This window comes from Anthonomus grandis, chromosome 10 (genome assembly GCF_022605725.1).
Source record: "Anthonomus grandis grandis chromosome 10, icAntGran1.3, whole genome shotgun sequence".
Classification (NCBI taxonomy): Eukaryota; Metazoa; Arthropoda; class Insecta; order Coleoptera; family Curculionidae; genus Anthonomus; species Anthonomus grandis.
The window spans coordinates 67,745-88,623 of record NC_065555.1 but is presented as its reverse complement, the minus strand read 5'-3'; the positions used below and the strand labels follow the sequence as shown (position 1 = coordinate 88,623).

At 34.5% G+C, this 20,879-nt stretch overlaps 1 protein-coding gene across 2 annotated transcripts in view; it reads right to left on the bottom strand.

The window, feature by feature from the left end:
• LOC126741522 (protein polybromo-1) overlaps nucleotides 1-20,879 on the bottom strand; it is a 54,769-nt gene that overhangs the window by 14,563 nt on the left and 19,327 nt on the right. Inside the window, exons 9-23 of one of the 2 annotated variants that reach the window (XM_050447955.1) lie at nucleotides 19,522-19,620; nucleotides 19,114-19,281; nucleotides 18,863-19,050; nucleotides 18,664-18,798; nucleotides 16,939-17,167; nucleotides 15,819-15,963; nucleotides 13,710-13,842; nucleotides 11,944-12,177; nucleotides 11,149-11,353; nucleotides 10,854-11,085; nucleotides 5,250-5,482; nucleotides 5,030-5,196; nucleotides 1,848-2,020; nucleotides 1,603-1,775; nucleotides 1,289-1,354 (exon numbers count right to left, since the gene is read on the bottom strand). In XM_050447955.1, the coding sequence (XP_050303912.1) occupies nucleotides 1,289-1,354; nucleotides 1,603-1,775; nucleotides 1,848-2,020; nucleotides 5,030-5,196; nucleotides 5,250-5,482; nucleotides 10,854-11,085; nucleotides 11,149-11,353; nucleotides 11,944-12,177; nucleotides 13,710-13,842; nucleotides 15,819-15,963; nucleotides 16,939-17,167; nucleotides 18,664-18,798; nucleotides 18,863-19,050; nucleotides 19,114-19,281; nucleotides 19,522-19,620 (2,580 nt within the window). The remainder of the gene's footprint in view (nucleotides 1-1,288; nucleotides 1,355-1,602; nucleotides 1,776-1,847; nucleotides 2,021-5,029; nucleotides 5,197-5,249; nucleotides 5,483-10,853; nucleotides 11,086-11,148; nucleotides 11,354-11,943; nucleotides 12,178-13,709; nucleotides 13,843-15,818; nucleotides 15,964-16,938; nucleotides 17,168-18,663; nucleotides 18,799-18,862; nucleotides 19,051-19,113; nucleotides 19,282-19,521; nucleotides 19,621-20,879) is intronic. The other variant, XM_050447956.1, reaches the window with a different exon arrangement.

The following is a 20,879-nucleotide window of genomic DNA, read 5'->3' as shown; positions in this document are numbered from 1 at the left end:
ACATGGTTAAATGCACTTAAGTGCCTGGAATAAATTATTATTTAAATTGCAGGCAGTTGACTTGTTCTCTTTTATTATTTTTTCGTACGGTTGGATGCACTTAAATAGATGTTATAACATTAAGCGTCTTATAATCTCTTTGTCTCTCTCTTTCTTAGAAGATTAAATGCACTCAACTGCCTGGAATAAACAAAAAAATTCCTCCACGTCTTGTGGTTTAATGCACTCAATTGCCCAGAATTTAAAAAAAAAATCTTCCAGACAAGTGAATTAAGTCGAACTTTTTTAATTTCTCTCTCTCTCATACACATGGTTAAATGTACTAAAGTGCCTGGAATAAATAAAAAAAAATCCAGGCGATTGAATTGCATTCTTTAACCTTGATTTCTCTCTCTTTCATATGATTTTAAAGAGAAAAAGAGAGAGAGAGAGACCAGGGAGTTCAATTTTATGGAATGCCTGGAATAATATTTTTTTTATTTATTTTTAATCAATTGAGTGCACTTGAATACATGACAGAAAAAGATAAAAAAATTAAGAGGTATTCGTCGAGTGGAACTTTATTCGTCTTTTGTCTCTCTCTCTCTCTCTCTGTCACGTGGTTAAATGCACTCAACTGCCTGGAATTAATAAAAAGATTCTTCCATGAAATTGAGTTGAACTCTCTTACATTCTCTTTCTCTCTTTTAGATGGTTAAATGCACTCAAAAGCCTGGTATAGACTTATAAAAAAATTAAACCAGTTTAGTTGGACTCCTTTACTATGTTTTCTTTCTCTGTCATATTTTGACAGTTTTTTGTTGAATTTGAATATACTCAACTTCTTACAGGCAATTGAATTGAATTCTCTTTAGTCTTTTAACAGTTAAATGCACTCAACTGCTTAAATAAAGCATTAAAAAAAATCCAGGGAGTTTGGATGGATTCTTTTACTCTCTTTGGCATATGTTTGAATGCACTATGAATGTTTTGTTAATAAATAGCGAATGCCCCGGAGTAAGATTTCCTTATTGGAGTAAGATTGCCAATTTTTGATTCACGTCTCTACTGTTAATAATAAAAGAGTTATTAGTAGCTTTGAGAAAATGCCAACAAAACAAATTGAAATTTGAGTTTTTCTCTAAGAATATTGGTTATTCAAAAAATTCTACTCGCATAGGAAATGTACTCTGACTATAGGTGTATATCCCAGTATTTGATTCATGTCTCTATCTCTCATAATGAAAAAGTTATTAACGGTTTTGAAAAACGCCTAAAACGTAAAAATTAAAAAGAAAATAAGCCTTACCTTAGTACTAATGGTATCTACTAACTTCTGAGACAATTTGGGGTTGTAGAGGTCGCTGGCGTCTACCTGCAAAAACGATTGAGGCATGCTAACAAAAAATAAAACAAAAAAAATTAATTAGCAAATAAAGGAACAATATAAAATTGCCTTAAATAAAAAAAAAATGATTTTTACTTAAAAATGGGTAATAAACAATCATCTTATCTACTCAAAAAAAATCTAATAGAAAATTGTTTGCATACTTACCTTTCATACATGATTTCCCAATATTTACAATACAACTTTATTTGAAAGAAAAAACCCGCCTGACTTACCCTGGAAGGATTAAGAAGTTTACTGAAATAATACAATTCGTCCTCGACCACGTCCGGTAGATGATAGTATTTCCTGAGACCCTCGGGCGGCAACTTCCTAATTTGCCGCGAGATTTCGTCGTATATCGAGGTGCAAATGTACACGTCCTGTTCCGGTATTTCCGTTGGACGCACTTTAAAAAAAAAAAAAATCCCATTTAGTTTTTTTTTTCCTTGTTGCCGTTTTCCGGTATTTAATGACTTACGCGAAACGTAATCGTTGTAATCCAGGACCGAACACCTGCCGATAATACTGACGATCGGGTTAATGTCCTCGTCGGTGGACAGTAACACCTCGTTTTTATAATACAGTTTGTTTGTCGGGTTTGGCACTTCAGTGGGACAGAGAAACCATGGGCCACGAAAGTAACATTTACCGCTAGGACAATAAAATACAAAAGTGGGTTTTTTCACTCGAATATGAAACGTTAAGTTTAATTAAAAAATTATTAGAAAGACGTTGAAAATAAGAATTTATTGATGGCGTTTATAGGTGAACTTTTTTTAGACAAAATAGATTCTGCTATTTCTTTTTTAAATGCAATTTGGCTTTATCAATAATTAAATCAAACTATACCATCGTTTCAATGATTCATTGATTAATCATCGTTTTATTTTCTTAATAAAATATAAGGTATGAATCGCCTGCAAATAGTGTTTTTAACCTTAATACTTGTCTATTTTATGTACTATTTTCAGGCCGAGATACGGATATACACGTTCGGCGGTTGAAAAATTTCGAATATCATTTTTGCATAATGTGTAAGAAGGAGACGGAGTAGAGCGAGAACAAACTTGGCTCCGCCCTGGGCGGCTATCGCGTCGTCGTTGCGCTTATCAGTCCGGTTAAAGTTCGGTGGCAATTCCTCGCATACCTATGTACGTGTTAGCCGATCATGTTTACAATTTATTTCAACCTTTGGTACGAAGACGGATACAGTAATAAAATAAAAATGGTTTTCACTGTTGATCAAAAGATTAATATCATTAAATGATATTGTCATGCGGATAATGCAGAAGAAGTTGTCGGCCGTTTTATATTTGCATATCTTGATCAGCAAGTCCCTACTGCTAAAACAATTTATAATATCTGACATAAGTTTGAGCAGTCGGGATGTGTAAATCGGTGTGCAAAATGTTCTAGTGGCGATCAGGAACCTCGTCGAACACCTGACGCTAGGATTGAAAAGGAGGTCAAGGTGTGTGCTTTTGTGGGAGTAAGTGAACCTTGTTCTAGCTCCCAAATTTCTAAAAAACTTGATATTCCAAGTCGTACAGTGCGTGATATTTTGAAAAGAAATAAGTACAAAGCCTATAAAATTCAAAAACACTCAAGAAATTTTTCCAGAAGATCAAATAAAACGCTTTGGAGTTTTATGAAACCTTAAGAGAAAAAATTGATCAAAATGACGACTTCACAAGTAATATTTTATTTACAGACGAGTCATCTTTTTCTCTTCTAGGTCGACATAATTCTTCAGTCGTGAGATAATGGTCTCAATTACGAACTCAATACCCGCAAAAGGTAAATATTTGGGCTGGTATTTTAGCCAATCACATTGTAGGGCCTTTTTTTATTAATGGTACCTTAAACTCTGAGAGATATTTACTTTTATTGCAACAAAATATTATACCCACTGTACGAAACTTGGATGTTAATTTTGAGGAAATTTGGTTTCAAAAAGACGGATGTCCCGCTCACAACGCTAGACAAGTGCAACACTATTTAACAAACACTTTTTCTGAACGGCTTATTTCCACAAGAGGTACCATACTATGGCCTCCGCGATCTCCAGATCTGACGCCTTGCGACTACTTCTTATGGGGCTATTTGACGGAAATTCTTTACCAACACCGACGTGAAAGAGCCGTTAATTTGGACGAATTGCGACTTAGAATTAGGTCCATCACACCTGAACTGTTAGCCAATGTACGTAGAGAATTTTACGACAGGTTGGGATACTGTGAAGCCCAACAAGGAGGTGTATTTGAACACCTTATTAAATAATCTATTTAATTAGAATTATTGTTTTGTTTAGGAGTTATTTTTCATTGTATTTTAGAATACTGTATTTAGTTTTCACCAGGTTTTTAAGATTTGAGCATATTAAAGTTGTTTTTTTGACTTGCTATTATGAGCACGTTAAAAAACAACCAAATTAAAATTCCAATACTTGATTCGAGGCTAACCTACCCATCTCCAAGCGCTTGCTAAACATTACTGCGAGCAAGTCGAAATTAAATTCACATTGCGAGCGGTACGGAGAATCGGCGTCGCTATCGGTGGGAGGTTACCGATCCAGTCGTTCTCTGTCTACTCTCTATCTATTAGGTCTAATACATTAAAACTCAATCCGTAAGATTCAACTCGCCAAACGTGTATAAATGAGAATTCGACTTTTCCACCTTTTTCTATATCAGCGTTTTATTTTCTGAATAGTGTTTGGATCGTCTGTAAGTAGTGTTTTCCTTCTGTAATTTGTCAAATGTTGCAAGAACATGTGATAACATTTGGACCTTACATTGGTAAAATTTTTTTGTTTCATCGGGATAATGCTAGACCGCATGTTGCTCAGATTGTTCAAAGTTATTTTAATGATGTTGTAATTGAAACTATAGATTGGTCAGCAAATAGTCTTGATCTTAATCCAATTGTGAATGTTTGGGACATGATCTACCGCCGTTTTCAAGAACTTCCTAACCCTCCTAACACTTTATATAGACTCACTGGCCATACTGTCCAAATATGGAATAATTTGAATCAAAACGAGATAAGGCCTATAATTTTAAGCGTGAATAATCGCTGCCCTGCTGTTATGTGTATGTTAATATTCATTTTAATTTTCCACCTTTTTGTATATCAGCGTCTCATTTTCTAATTAGTGTTTGGATCGCCTGTAAGTAGTGTTTTCCTTTTTTAGTTTGTCAAATTAAACCAAAAAAAAAACTTCATTTCATTCCCATACTCTTCTAATTGTCAGACTGAGATAGAGATATATAAATGAGAATTAGATTTTTGCACCTTTTTCTATCTATATATTGATCGATGATTAATCCAATCAAACTATGAAACAAAATTATCCAAAAAAAAAACTTATCCAATAACTGTGCCCCAGTATGTTAGATGAGTCATACATGTAAATCAGATATTGAATAATTATAATATAGATTATGAAGATTTTTGCGTTTATCCGACTTACTATTGCGAGAAGTAGAGATATGATTCAATTCACCTGAAACCCTCATGGACTTGATTTTCTAAAACTTGCATAAAAACTTTTATAGTGCATGGATTTTAATGATTTTTTCAATAAAAGACTATCAGACTGTCAATGAAAAACCAGACAATTTGTATGTTAAATTGCTCAATCTCAACTCAGTTACTTACTCGGTGGTGTCCCATATACTATCAATCTGCGCTATAACTTGTCTTCCTCCATCTACAACTACATATACAAAATCACCCGTCTTAATCACCCCCGAGCATATGGTGTTGTATTGCTCATAATAAGTGTTGCCGTCGTCCAAATCGGTCGCGACAAACGCCACGACATTCTAAAAATTCAATTTTTAAAATTTTTTAAGTGCAAAATTAATCGCCATCGTACCGGCCGATCGTCATCGATCATTCCCTCGAGGACCTGCAGCTCCGCCAGTTCGTCCTTGTGTTTCTCCAGTCGCTCCTTGAATATCGACATCACTCTCTTTGGCTCTAAAGGAACTTCTCTATTTACAAGTTTACACGTCGACGGCACCTCCGGGAATATTTTCATTTTTTTAAAGGCCCGATGTCGCGAGCTATACCTGAATTCCACCACGTACACGTCGTTATCATCGTAACCTGAGAACAACAACAACAAAAAATATATTTATTAATAAAAGATTTACTTTATAAAACGCTTCATTATAAAAAAAAATGCATGTAAAGAATTGTGATTTACCACCAAAATACAGCTCGTAAAAAATAGTGTCGGTAAAGTGTTATTGTCACGGACTCTTTATGAAATTTGTACTTGTAAACCTTTAAATACCAAAATCTAACTCTTTTGGGTTAAACGCGGCAACCGCGCTTCCCAGCCAGTTTCATAGAGGCAAAATTTGGGCGTAACGATAAGCGTCATTTTTTGTACGTGTCTCACAATAAATCAAAATTTAAGTGGAAATCAGCTTGGTTTTATTCAAAAGGGTAAACGGGCATCCACATCTAATGGTCCTTCGGCCGTATGGTTATAATAACCTATGGAAACGTACTCTTTGGAGGTAAAAAATCGAAAATTAAATCGTCAAAGCCGGTTCAGCAGCGACAGTCGAGAGGGAAACAGGCAGCCATGTTGGGATGCAGCAGCAGTTCGGCCGCTATTTAGTATAGTCGTGGCCTGAACAAACTTACGATCAGCGAAACTGTAAGTCTTTTCCTTTTTACCGCTTCCTAACTCTTTGATTGTTGCTTTGCTTGTGCTGATAGTGTGGTAAGCTATCGTAAAATCGTAATTCACTGTTAATTTATATCGATTAGCATTAGAAAAACATGTCTAATAGCGAGACACATGGGGCTCCTGATGAGAGCAAATCGGATAATGTGGAATGCATGGAAAATGCAATTATTAAAAAATTACGTATAGAAAGAGAGCAAATTAAAGTTTCTCTTAAAAGATTTATCGTGTTTTTGGACAAGTTTAGTATCGACAAAATCGAAAACTTAGAAGTTCGTTTAAAGAGCGTAGAGGGCTCACTCTTGAGAGAATTTAATGAAATTCAAAGCAATTTAGAACTAAGAGATCCTGATGAGATGCAATTGACTGAGCGTGATGATTTTGAGGAGTTATATTTTGCGTCCGTGGGAAAAGCGATAAAATTAATTCGTGAATATTACGAGAAAAAAAATACTGTAAATGCCAGTGAGACGCAGAGCATGACGAATCAACCTCAGATCGCTCATCAAAGTGCATCGGCGTCAATGTCTCATTCCAAGGGTTTTCCGTCAATCGAGCTTATCAAATTTTATGGCGAATACGAAAAATGGAGCCAATTTAGAGATTTATATAAAACCCTTGTACATAATGATGAATCAATTGATAAAGTAAGGAAGTTTTACTATTTACTCAGTTCTATCAAGGGTGATGCTGCTAAAATCTTGGAGTCTATCGAAATAACGGATCAAAACTATGATCTTGCGTGGAACCTACTAACGGAGCGTTATGAAAACAAAACACTAACTATAAAAAATCATGTTAAGGCCCTTTTTGATTTGCCCACGGTCTCAAAAGATAAGTATAGCCTTAGAAATCTAGTAGATGATTTCCAAAAACGATTTAGAGCGCTTAAATTGTTAGGTGAGCCAGTTGATTCGTGGTCAACACTCTTAATTTATTTACTAACAAGTAAGTTAGACTTTAAAACAGTAACGCAGTGGGAAGAATTTGTTATTAATAATAAAATATCGAATCAAGAGCTCAAAGATCTTTTAAATTTCCTCTCTGATAGGTGTAAATTGTTTGAAACATCTGATATTCAATTCAAAAAGGAGAAAAAAGATATTAATATTAAACCTTTCCTGCGTGATCGGGATTTAAATATCGATAAACGAAAGCACCAGGTATATACCGTTCAACAAAAAACGGCACAAAATGCAAAATATAACATAGAATGCATTTTTTGCCAAGGGAAGCATTATATATATCACTGTGAGAAATTCACAAATTTATCAATTGCGTCGCGAATCGAAGAAATTAAAAAATTAAAATTATGTTTTAACTGCTTGCGCTCAAATCATTCTTACGGCGATTGTATTTCCCAGGGTTGTAAGGTATGTAACAAGCGTCACAACACGTTATTGCATGAGGACGCAATACCTCAAAATATCGAAAATACAAATCCTACCGGGGAGTCTGGGCAAATAAGCAGAAAGTCTACGTTGTCGGTGAATCACAGCGCAAAAAATGTTGAAGAGGTTTTATTATCAACAGCACTTATTTTAATTAAAGATAATGATGGAAATTGGCAGCACTGCAGAGCTCTACTTGATAGTGGCTCGCAGTCCAATTTTATAACACGGGAACTAGCTGAAAGCTTAAAACTTCCATTTTGTAAAACAAATATCCCTATAACAGGTATTGGGGAGTCCTCAAAAAATATTTCACATCATGTTTTAAGTAAAATTAAATCGTTGGATAATAGTTATATCACGGACGCAGATTTTTTGGTTTTAGATCGAATAACAGATAAACTACCTTCACAGACATTTAACAAATCGATTGTAAATTTGCCAGACAACGTTGTGCTCGCTGATCAAACATTTAATGTTTCTAAAACAGTAGATTTGTTGCTAGGTGTAAGTATTTTCTATCAGGTGTTAGGTACAGTCAAACAAGAACTTGGTCCACAATTACCGATTTTATATCAAACATCTTTCGGTTGGATATTATCGGGACCTATATCGCTTTATAAAAAAAATCCTAGTATCGTGTCCAATCTTACTACGGTAATGCAATCCTCTCTTCAAGAGCAAATACAGAAATTTTGGGAAATTGAGGAATACCCCATTCAAACCTTTTTAACAGACGCAGAACGCGAGTGTGATGCGATATTCACAAAAACGTTAAAACGGGACACTGATGGCCATTTTATAGTGACTTTGCCAATTTTTCCAAATTCTGAAAAATTAGGTAGTTCTCTCCATTCGGCAGTGAAACGATTGTATTCTATTGAAAGAAAATTTAAAAAATATCCTGAATTTGAGCAACGTTATTGCGAATTCATGAACGAGTACGAACAACTTGGTCATATGAAAAGAATAGACAAAAATAAAATAAATATTGAAAACAACGGAAAAAATTTGTTTTATTTACCTCATCATGGAGTAGTTAATGAATCGAGTACAACGACCAAGTTGCGCGTAGTGTTCGATGGTTCCTGCCCAACAACAACTGGTATATCATTAAATAACATTCTCATGATAGGCCCGACAATTCAAGATGAATTATTTTCGATTTTAGTCAGATTTAGGCAACACACAATTGTAATCACCGCGGACGTCGCGAAGATGTATCGCCAGGTTAAGGTATCGGAAGAGCAATTGGATTTGCAGCGAATAGTTTGGCGCGACAACCCCAATGATGAAATTTCACATTTCCAGCTAGCTACTGTGACTTATGGCACAGCGTCCGCGTCTTTTCTCGCTACCCGGGCTCTTCAGCAAGCCGCGATCGAAAATCAAGAGATTTTTCCGGAATCGTGCAAGGTGGTACTTAGTGATTTTTATGTGGACGACCTATTAACGGGAGAAAACGATGTACCAGGGGCGATCAAATTAAAATCGGAAATTAGTCAAATATTAGAAAAATACGGTTTCGAACTACGTAAATGGGTTTCAAATAATCCAATGGTCTTGGGACAGAAACCCATTGAAAATGACATCAATTATGACGATAAATATTATGTACATGAAAGTGAAATCACGCGAACTTTAGGCCTTGTATGGCAGTCAAAATCGGATACTTTGAGTTATTGTGTAAAAAATATCGATACGCGTCAAATCAAAATAACAAAAAGATCAATACTTTCAAGTATTTCAAGTATTTTCGATCCATTGGGCTTAATCGCACCAATTGTTATTAGATCTAAAATCCTAATGCAACAAATTTGGCAAAATAAGGACGGTTGGGACTCACCGCTTTTTAAAGACATTAGTAATACGTGGTTAACATTAGTAAAAGAACTTCCTTCAATAAATGACCTAAACATAAATCGACATGCCTTAATTCCAAATGCGAGGTTAATCGAATTGCATTCATTTTGTGACGCCTCACAATCTGCGTACGGCGCATGTATTTATTTAAGGTCGATCGATAAAAATAATCAGTGTTCTACCCAATTATTATGTAGTAAATCGCGCGTAGCACCCTTAAAAACAATCTCAATCCCCAGACTCGAGCTTTGCAGCGCTGTTTTAGCAGCAAAACTTGTCGAAAAGGTTCAAAGATCATTAAGAATTAAGATCGACAACATGTATTTTTGGACTGATAGTATGATTGTTTTGGGTTGGTTATCATTATGTCCCAGTAGTCTTAAAATTTTCGTCGCGAACCGAGTTTCTGATATTCAAAATCGAACTAAAATATCGCAGTGGAAACACGTTCCGACAAATGAAAATCCTGCGGATCTGATATCTCGCGGTACCACAGTTATTAATTTAAAGAATTGTAATTTATGGTGGTTTGGCCCCGAATGGCTAAGAGATGTTGATGCGTCGTGTTGGCCAAATAATCGTGAAATTCCTGAAATTATTCCAGAAATTAAATCTGCTAAAACATTTATTGTAATTGAGAAAGATAAATTTGAAATTTTTAATAGAATTTCAAAATTATATCGTCTTCAGCGGGTAATAGCATACTGTTATAGATTTTATCGAAACTGTAAAGATAAAAGTCATAAAAACATAGAGGCATTGACGGTTGATGAAGTTAAGAATTCAAATTTTTTGGCAGAAATGGTCCAAGGACTACTTACTTGGTCTCCAGCAAAGATCTAAATGGCAGGAAGACCCCGAAAACACACTGAAGATTGGTTCCATGGTTGTGGTTATGGATGACAACCTTCCTCCCCTACATTGGCGCTTGGGACGAGTGACGCAGACTCATACAGGAGAAGACGGACTTTTACGGGTTGTAACGGTTCGAACTGCTGGTGGTGACATTACACGTGTTGTGCAGAAGTTGTGCTTATTACCATTAGACATTTAATCCTTGAAAGACTTTAGTTTTCAAGGGCCGGCGGTATGTCACGGACTCTTTATGAAATTTGTACTTGTAAACCTTTAAATACCAAAATCTAACTCTTTTGGGTTAAACGCGGCAACCGCGCTTCCCAGCCAGTTTAAAAACAGGCAAAATTTTGGCGTAACGATAAGCGTCATTTTTTGTACGTGTCTCACAATAAATCAAAATTTAAGTGGAAATCAGCTTGGTTTTATTCAAAAGGGTAAACGGGCATCCACAGTTATAGTATATTATATTTTATATTCATTTTTGTATTCACAATTGTATTACTCAATTTTACAACTTAGATTTTAATGTAAAAGAACATGTAAATATTTTACCTAACGTTCCATGAAATATTTAGTTGAATAACCAAGGCAATATTGATGATAGTTAAGGTAATTTTCCACAAATATTTTTTGACAGTGTTTAGTACAGTAAGTGACAAAAACTCACCCTCCGGTTTCATGGTAAAATACTGTTTGACCGACAACACGCAACAACGGTCCTTAATCTCCTCCAAAGGAACGGTGACGTACTGATCGGACTTAAAAACCTCCTTTTCGAGAAACCTCCGGGTTTGCACGTGGTACGTCTCGTCCGGCCTAAAATAATGGTTCCCGTACAACATCTGTTGCCCGTTCTTCTCGAACAGCTTCTCGATCTTGAGGATGTGCGGTTCGCAACCCTGCAGTGAGACAAAAACGTCGTAAATTCCCCCTAATAAAATTACAACAGTCAACTTAATTACGTCTTTTTTTGACTCCAAATAAACGAACTCTCCCACTTGAAAGGTCTTATGGTTGCAGGTCATCGTTTCCTCGATGGAGCCGTTGGTGCTGCCCTCTTTTAACACCGAATCGTCCGAGCTGCGCGTCTCCGTGTCCTCCTCTAACGATTCTTGCATCGACTTTTGATGACGCAACTTTTCTATCACGTGTCTCGCGTCTAACGCACTAAAATACCACAAAAAAAGGGAAATAAGCGAGAAATTTGTACCTAAAAAAAACCGACTGGCAATGCAGAGATCTGTAACTTTTTTAAAAGTCACTTTTCAACATAACCATAAAATATCCAAGAAAAAGACGATGCATAAATCGATTTTTTAATTTTTAGAAAAAATCACAAAAATCACAATTTTTTCTGAAAATTCAAAACTGAAAAAGAAACCGCTTTTTTTCTTTAAAATTTTAATTTTATTGAATACTAAAGTTGCAGATCTTTGCACAACTTTTGTATTAATTTTTTTTTTTGATTCGAAGTCCATTTTAAGCGTAAATCATATTTTCAACCTTTCCACCCCAAAACTACCCTGCACAAACCCATTTCATGAGCCATTTTTTTGTGTGCAGTATCTGCCCCTCTACTATTCCCAGTCCTTTTTCCTTAGGTATGAATTGATTACAAAAAATTATAATGTTTAGTCTACAATAGTAAACCGTTTTTTCTATACACCGCTTGCACTCAAAACCTTCCTTTGCCATACGGGTATACTTACTTCTATTAATAAATAAAATTATAATAGAAATAATGCAAGAGTTCTTACGTGTATGTTAAGGCCGGGGACTGTAGGAGTTCGCCCTGTTTACAGAGCTCGTCTCGCATCTTAATGAAGAACATTTGCATCTCTATCGAGTCCTCGAATACTTGAGAATCGGATCGCGAGAGTCTCCGGGCCCGATCGAGGCAAGCGAAGAAATCTGATTGGAATAAGTCGAGACGTTTGTACAGGTTTCTGTCCAGTCGACGCTTGATTAGGTCCAATGAGAGGGCTCTCGCTCTACAATTAAACGTAATATGTAGACCTATATCTCACTCCTAAGGAATTATGATAAATTGGTGTTGTTTCACTGGTGTAGTTTTTGTGATGAAAACATGAAATTTTAGATAATCCGGGCTTTTAGATTGTCCTCCAGAAATTCTCTTAATTTTCTTAAAAATGTTCGGAAGACATTCAAAGAGATATCGGAGGCGTGGAAAACATTAAAAATTACCTTGAAGGCCTGAAAAATGTTACAAAAAAACCTGAAAGGTATAAAAAATAACTTCAAAGGCTTGGAAGACATAAAATATGATCTCAAAGGTCTGGAAAGTATGAAAAAAATGATCTCGAAGGTTAAGATCAAGACGACTAGAGTCAAAAGAGGTAACTCGTTGAGAATGAAAGATGCCAAATTCATCGTCAAGGTGGGACATCTGTCTAAAAATTCATCGTTTACATATTGTCTGACTTTTTCAATCATGGTAAGACTCTTCAGGTTCATATGGATAGGATGGTAATATCTATCGATATTCAGAAGTAGTAGACGGCTTTTTAAGTCTTTTCCACTCAAATGTCTAATGCAGTACTCTTACTTTACTTGTAGTATTACTATAGAATCCCACGTTTTATCATATTATTTTAATATATTTTATATTATGCTGCAGAAGAATGCTTACAAAAATAATTTACTGAATGTAGCAAAATCAATTTTTTGAGTTATGTATATTTTCTCAAATTTTATGAAAAAAAAATTTTTTTCCAAAAATCTTGTACAAATTTTGAAAAACGCTGAAATAAATGTTCAACCAAATTGTCCAGAGAATATGCGTACATCTGAAGCATGAAAAATTACCTCAAAACCCTGGAAGATTATCCAAAAAGTTGAAAAACAGAGAATTATCTGGAATTATCTGAGAAGGGTCTGAAAGTTTATATAAAATTCCTGGAAAATATGAATAACGATCTCGAAACTTGAAAGACTACACAAAAATTCCTCAACGGTTTGGCACCTCTTAGAAATTACCTCAAAAGGTTAGAAAACATAAATTTATGACCTTAAAGCCCGAGAACGCATACAAAATTGCTTTAAAGGCATGAAAAGCATGAAAATTGATCTTTAAGGTCTTGAAAATATGAATAATTATTTCAAATATTTCTCTTTCTAAATATTAAAAATTATTCAAAAGCCTGGAATACATAAAATATAATCTTTACATAGGGGTTAGAAAATGAACGCATCAAAGATAAAACATGACCTCAAAGATCTAAAATGCATGAAAAAGAAAAGGATAAAAAATTTCTTTTAAGGCCTGGAAGATCTAAAATATTTCAAGGGTCTAAAAAACTCTGAAAGACACGAGAAATAATCTCGAGTTCTAAACAGTGTGAAAATCTATATAAAATTCCTGGAAACTACAAAAAAATGATCTCAAGAGCTTTGAAATTGTAAAATACGATTAAAAATTTCACCCAATTTTTTTACAGACAAGCAAATAAAAAATTCACACAAAAAAACTAGTGACCTGCAAAGAAAACCGATAAAAACTCACTTTTTCCCATCGATCTCGTCGTGTTCGGGCAACTCGGCCATTGAATCGCTATAACACCGTCCCTCGTCGTCCTGATGATTATAGACGGTAGTAAATAGCGTTAAGAGAATATCTTGGACAGCTTCGGCAACATCTAAAAAACGAAAATATTAAAAGATCGCCCGTAAAAAGACTTAATTTAACGTTTAGTCATAAGTCTCGCATTTAAAATACTAAAACAATGATACAAAGTGGTTTTCACAACTTTCTAACGTATTTTGGTTAAAACTCTATTTGTATTTAGGTCTGAGGATAAGAAGGCGAAATACCGGTGACACGTAGGTCCAATATATTTTAGAAGCGAGACTTACTGATTAAAACTTTTATTTTATACAGGGTGTAAATAAATAGATGCGAAAAAAATTCAGGGGTTGATTCTTGGGTAAATTTTAAGAAAATAACTTTAGTGAACGTATGTCCTAAAAGGCGTAATTTTTGAGATACCGGGTGATAAAACCTGTGTAGATATTTTAATAAAATTTGGTATGCATTTTCTATGCATCAAAAGGCATTTTCTGAGGCTCACTAATTTTTTTTTTGTTTTTGTAATTGTCATTTATTTCTGAGCAAATTTAATCTCTTGCCTTTCTTTTCTCCGAGGTTGCGTATTCGATTACAAAAAAACAATAAAATCCATCTACTTAAATTTATAACGTTTTTATTATTAATGTTTAGTTGTGATTTTAATTTTTTTTTAAACCAAATGAAAGAAAAGGAAATTAAATAGTTATAAAAAATTTTGAAAATGACCATCCTTTGTCATCATGCAAGAGTCTATACGTCGCCCCATTTATCGACTAATAAAAATTCCGGGAGAATCTTGAATTACGGCGCTTGAATTAATGATTCGATTTCTTAAGTCCCTATGTGGTAAAATCTAGTGGAATCAAATCTGGTAACCAAGGTGGCCAAAACTGAGGACCGCCTCGGCCTATCCAACGATTTGTATATGTTTCGTCTAAATAACTAAAAATAGGCATTAGCCCCATCGTGCATAAACCACATTACTCTTCTAACATCTAGGAATAAAACGTGTGTATGTTTCCCCATTTAATCTCTGTGGTAGAAAATGTGGCCCAATAAGGTGGTCTCCAATGATTCCCACTCATAAATTTAAAGAAAATTGTTGTTGGTGATGAGCTTCAATTATGGCATGGGGATTTTCATCTGCCCAAATGTGGTTATTATGGTAGTTAATTATTGCCTCTCTGGAAAAATTAGCTTCGTAGGTAAACACAATCTGCCTTAATAATTGAGGGTTTTGCTCAATGACTTCTAACATCCAAAGAGAAAAATCAAGACGCCTAAGAAAATTTCGTGGTAATAGAGCCTGGACTCGTTATATGTAATATCATCCTTTAAAACAGTCCATACCGCCTATGAATGACATGTAGCTGCAGCCCGATTTTCCTAGTACTGGTGTCAGGTTGTTCATCAATTAAATTAGGTACTGCTTCTTCCAATTCCGGTGTTGTAATATCCACAATCATCCTTTCTTGGTTGAAAAGTCCCAGTTTTTCGCAGTTTTTGATGAAGGTGTCCAAATAATGTATGATGAGGTGCCATTCGTTGAGGGTACATTTCAGAATACATTCTAGATGCTTGCAATGAATTTCTATTAGCAAGACCATAAACCAAATCGGTCATTTCTGCATTTGAATAATTTGCCATTTTCATGAAATGGATCAAAATTGTACAAAAAAGTTTTTACTTTAAAGGAGGCAAAAACTAACCCTCAACCAACAATCATCAGCAGACATTTAATAAATTAATACAGATTATTAGGTTAATACGTTATTTGATAAGTTAAGTAAAAAACGAAAAAGGTTAAGTAAACAGTGATGTACCGTATTTTTCATCAAACATATTTACTTTAAACCTTGCACGAACGACACTGATACAAATAAAAAAAATTAGTGAGCCTCATAAAATGCCTTTTGATGCATACTAAATATTTATGTACGTACGTTCATATAAAGTTTTTTTTTCTTAAAATTTACCCAAAAATCAGCCCCTGCATTTTTTTCGCATTTACTTATATTTTACACCCCGTATAAAAACGAAAATTACCAGGTGCCTCGTCCTCCGCCAGTTCCTTAAGCTGAAGTCGCTTTTGCGATACAACTCTCTGCAACACCAAAGCGTCTTTGTAAATTTGGGAGTCGGGCTCGTTGAACTTGCACGCGTTATCTAACATTAAAGTGAAATCTGCGGCCTAAAACCAATTTATTATTATATTTATTTATTAACGTAACATACATTTTACAGAGTTATATAATATCTTAGATCTAAGTTACTATAATAATAAATTTAAATCTAGGAAAAAACAATTTTCTTGGCCGCTAAATTAAATGTATAGTAACATAAAATTAATATAACCAAGCTCGGCACGATATTTGTTAACAGCGGTCAAGTTTCCAAAATAGCCAGAAACTCGGAGCTCTTAATTGTTATTGTTATTTTTTAAATATTTTTCTTGTATTCGAGTTTTATATTATTGTTTTTTATATATTTGTGGCGTCAGTTTTTTAAACTTATTATACCGTTCAGCGTGTGTATAATTTGACCTAGTCGGTCGTGTTTTAACTTTTTTACGCTTTATTTTAAGGTCTTTTTGTTTGTTTTATTTACATTATTTTTTAGGTTTGATGATGCTCTTAGGAGCGAAACACGTGTCACCACTTCGACTCATAAAATAAAATTTTCGAGCCCGCAACTTTGTGTTGTTGTTTTTTGATTTATTTATGTTAAGGTTTCTTTGAGAATATGAACGACCTCTTTCAATTACATTCAAATTTCAATTACACATCATTGGGATTCTCAACTGCAGTAAATAATTTTTTAGGTCATCTGCAAATAGTAAGAATCCACTTGTGAGCAAAATGCTTAGGTCATTTATGAATAATATGTATTTATGATAATATTTTTCAAGCTTCCTTGTGTTTAGGTCTCTTTCTAGTTCAACTGCCTAAAGGAAATGGAAATATTGTACTAATTCCAGGCAGTTGAAAGAGTGATTTTTCCAGTACGTAAAGTCACAGGAAACCTATGCTGGTGCAGTGCTCTTAAATTCAATGTTAAACTCATTTATCTTTCAAGTGCCTGGGAGAGAGAGAGAGAGAGATTACTCCTTGACTAATTCAACAATAATAAAAGAAATTATTATGTAAAAGTACATTAATTATCTTACCATATCTTCAAGGAACTCATAAAAATTGTTCTTCATTTTATGCGCTATCCGTTCCATATCGATCGGATGTTTGATCACCTCGTAATAGTCCGGATACTCCACCCTGGAGGGCAGTTTTACGAAAATCTGAGACAGTTGCCTCCCTTTGCTGTCCCGATAGTCCCTAACAGCCTCGTACATTTGTTTTAAGCCCTTTTCTAACGGGGTGAGCGTTTTCCTGGGCTTATACCTACAAACAAAAGCGTTACTACAACTAATTCAATATTCTCATTTACACTACCACTCAAAAGTATTTGCCCACATATGACTGTTTTAAAGTTATAACTAAAAATAATAAACCCATCAGTTATTCTTATGAAACGGTTTATTTATAACAAAATGAATATAAACAATACATTTTTTCAATTAATTAAATTTAACAAAATCAAACTTTGGATTCATCTACATGTCCTTCTCGATTTTTAATAACAGCTTCACAGAGTTTCGGTAGTCTTCTAATTAATTTGTCCAAAGTTTCCTGAGGTCTTGACAAGACCCTTCTTTTGATGTTGGACATGATTTTCGCACGTGTCTATCCAGTTCATCCCACAGTAATTCGATAGGATTGAGGGGTCCAGTGATTGTGGGGGCCATACCATAACTTTCAGAAGATGTTGCCTTTGTAATTGACCTAAATATTGCTTGCACAATTTCGACGTATGCTTGGGGTCATTGTCATGTTGAAAAATGTTTTCCCCAATTATTCGACTACCAGAAGGAAGTACATTGTCACTTAAAATTGTTTTGTAACCCTCTTTTCGAAGAATTCCCTCTATTTTAATTAGATCACCCACTGCAGATCCTTCGAGCGACTCTTTCATTGGCATAACGGCGAACAAAAAAACGCCTCTTCGTTCCAAAAACCTCGAATTTCGACTCGTCACTCCAGAAAACTTTTTTCCAGTCATCAATGGTCCATTCTTTGTGTGATTGGGCCCACTCAAGTCTTTTCTTCTTATTAACATCCTTCAGTAGCGGTTTTGATATAGCTAAATGTCGCCGCTTTACTGATTGCTTTTTTACGCTCCTTGTTGATTTTTGCTGTGATTGCAGGGGCGGTAAGGCGTCTATTGCGTTTGCTTGTAATTATAATATTTAAATACTCCTTTGAACTTGTTGCCTTTGGCCTTCCCGATCGAGGTTTGTTGCTAATAGTCCCTTCTCTGGCCTTTAACATTATAACCGACAGTCCGCCTTGGAATTCCTTCCCAAATCCGTTGAAATTTGACGGCTAGTCTTTCTAACCTTGATAATACCTTTTGTTTCTACCGATAACTCTTTTGGCTTAGCCGTTTTAAAGAATGTTGAAAAACCAGCAAAGAAACGGTGACAATCGTCAATAAACAAGCGAAATTATTTACCAATGTTACACAAAATCAATTCTTGAAGACTAAACACCTCTAAATCTTTCAAATTTCATCGGAAACGAGCTGTAAACAGATTAGTTTTTTAGCAGAATTGCATGTTTTGACTACATTGTTTGTTATTTGCAAGACTATTTTTAAATACTCAGTGTTTTTCAACGAACCATAGTTGATAGGTATGCTGTTTAAGCATATATGCAATTTACAAAAGAGATCCAATCTAAATATACGTATAAAGTTAAGATTTTTGTATCTAATTTAAAATATTAAAAAGAATACATGGTGGGCAAATACTCTTGAGCGGTAATGTATATGCACTTACACTCTAACGGTGTTTTTCTCCTTCTTCACCTCTTGCTTCTCGGGCGTATTGAACATGGGCCCCACCTTGTCCATTAAATGTTTCTCTAGTAAATTGGCGTCCTCGTAAATCGGCGAGTTTTCCTCATTGAATTGCCTAAAATCCGGTTAAATGCCAATTAAATTAATGTCACCGTTGCGTTGCATTTCGAATTATTTACCTGCAGTTGGAAAACATCAGCTGAAAATCCATAACGAGATCTTTCTCGCAACTGTACTGTTCCGCTTTGATTTTCGACTCGATTTCTAAAAAATCGATCGGTTCCTCGATCACCTCGTAATATTCCGGATACAGTTTCTTCGATGGTTTTTCCATGAAAGCGAGCATCGGTTGACGTCCGTCTTCGCACTATTATCACCAAGCAAACACATTAACTCAGTCAGTTTAGCTTAAAATTGGTAATTAACTTACAGTGAAATCCAGCATATATTTAGCTAACGTGTACAGTCTTCTTTTCATGGGTACTATTTCTTTGGGCGGTCTTCCTCGCATGGGCAGACCCATCGGACTAAGATTTTTAGGTTTCGTACCCACTTTCTTCTTGTGTTCGTCGTTGTTAGTATTCGAATCTTCCAGTTTCTGTCGAAAATTTAACGTTTTTCACACTTAAATAGACCTAATTCTTCATAAAAGATGTCTATGATCAGTTAAAAATATTTTAATAGAAAACACCCTTTAATTTTGTTTCATTAATTCCAAGCGGCTTAAGCGTAGCAAACAGCATAAAAGTTCAATTAAAAAATAGGAATTAGTGCGATATTGACACAGATGGTTACATACAAAAAAAATTAATAAAATAAAAGCGGTGCAGAGGCATACCTTGCAATTGGTTTTGTTAGTTTTCTTATTGGTTACCTGATCGATGTCAAGTAGCGCTTGCACTTTGGCCTGCATCACTTTTTGGAGTTTTACGGCATCCTACGAAAAAAGAAAACAACTTTTAGGACTTGAATGAATGAATGAATAAATCTTTATTTGCAAAAAGTACAACTACAATTATTGTACCATACAAACAACTTAGTTTGTTAATAAGATAGTTATTAAACATCAACAACACCAGTAACAAAATGCTAAGTAATAAATTAATTACAAAAGATTTAAATTAGTAAATATTAATAAAATATGTATTTTTTAATTTTTGTTGTTGTATAAAACGCCAATATACTAACACATAAATAAATAGTACGAAATAGGAATAAATACAATTAGTAGAGGCTCTACTAGGTTAGGCATTAGTTTGCAGTTTTATAGAAGGTAAAAACACAAAATCTACAGCATCACAAATACATTTAATAAAATTACAAAGGCTACATGTTTCGCTCGACTAGAGCATCATCGGACCTAAACAATAATTAAAATGATATAACCCGAAAAAAGGAAAATTCAACAAAAACTTATCATAACATACACAAAACACCTAACATAGTCGAGTGAAACATATAGCCTTTGTAATTTTATTAAATGTATTTTTGATGCCGTAGATTTTGTGTTTTTACCTTTTATAAAAGTGTATGACCAGCATCTTTGGAATAATGGATGAATTTTTCAAGTTATTAGTTTGCAGGTCATGTACCCCAGTCGAACCCCAAGAATTCTTGTATGTTATAATATGGACCAGACTTTTTATTAAAAAGTTTGATGGATAATATTTTAAAATTTCTTTGAGTTAAAGTTAGTCTTATGTTGGGGAACCTTTTCTTGAATAAATTTATTTTGTGTGAGTGAGTGACTTTTAATTACTAGACTGTTTCTTGTCTCAGTTGATTATTTTTAATAGTACAGTGGCATCTATTTACATTGTATTCATGAAAATATAATCAATAGAAATTAATTTAATACAACCATTTATAAAAATTGGTTTTCACTTAAAAGTAACAAATTTAGGGTCAAAACTCTGAGGTATGAAATGATAAAGAGGGGAACTATTCAAGGATGCTATCCTATTTTCTTAGCAAGAGTTCATGTTTAATTTATACAGGGTGTTTCAGAACTATGGGATCAAACTTCTAGGGGTTGTTCAGTGCAACAAGTGTCCGGAAATGTGTCACTACGCCACTACGGCCCTAAGACGCGTTTAAAATTAGAAAAAATATTAATTACCTAAATAGGATCAGATGCATTTATTTTATACACCTTTTGTATATGATACCATCACAACAATTGTTCAAAACGTCTTC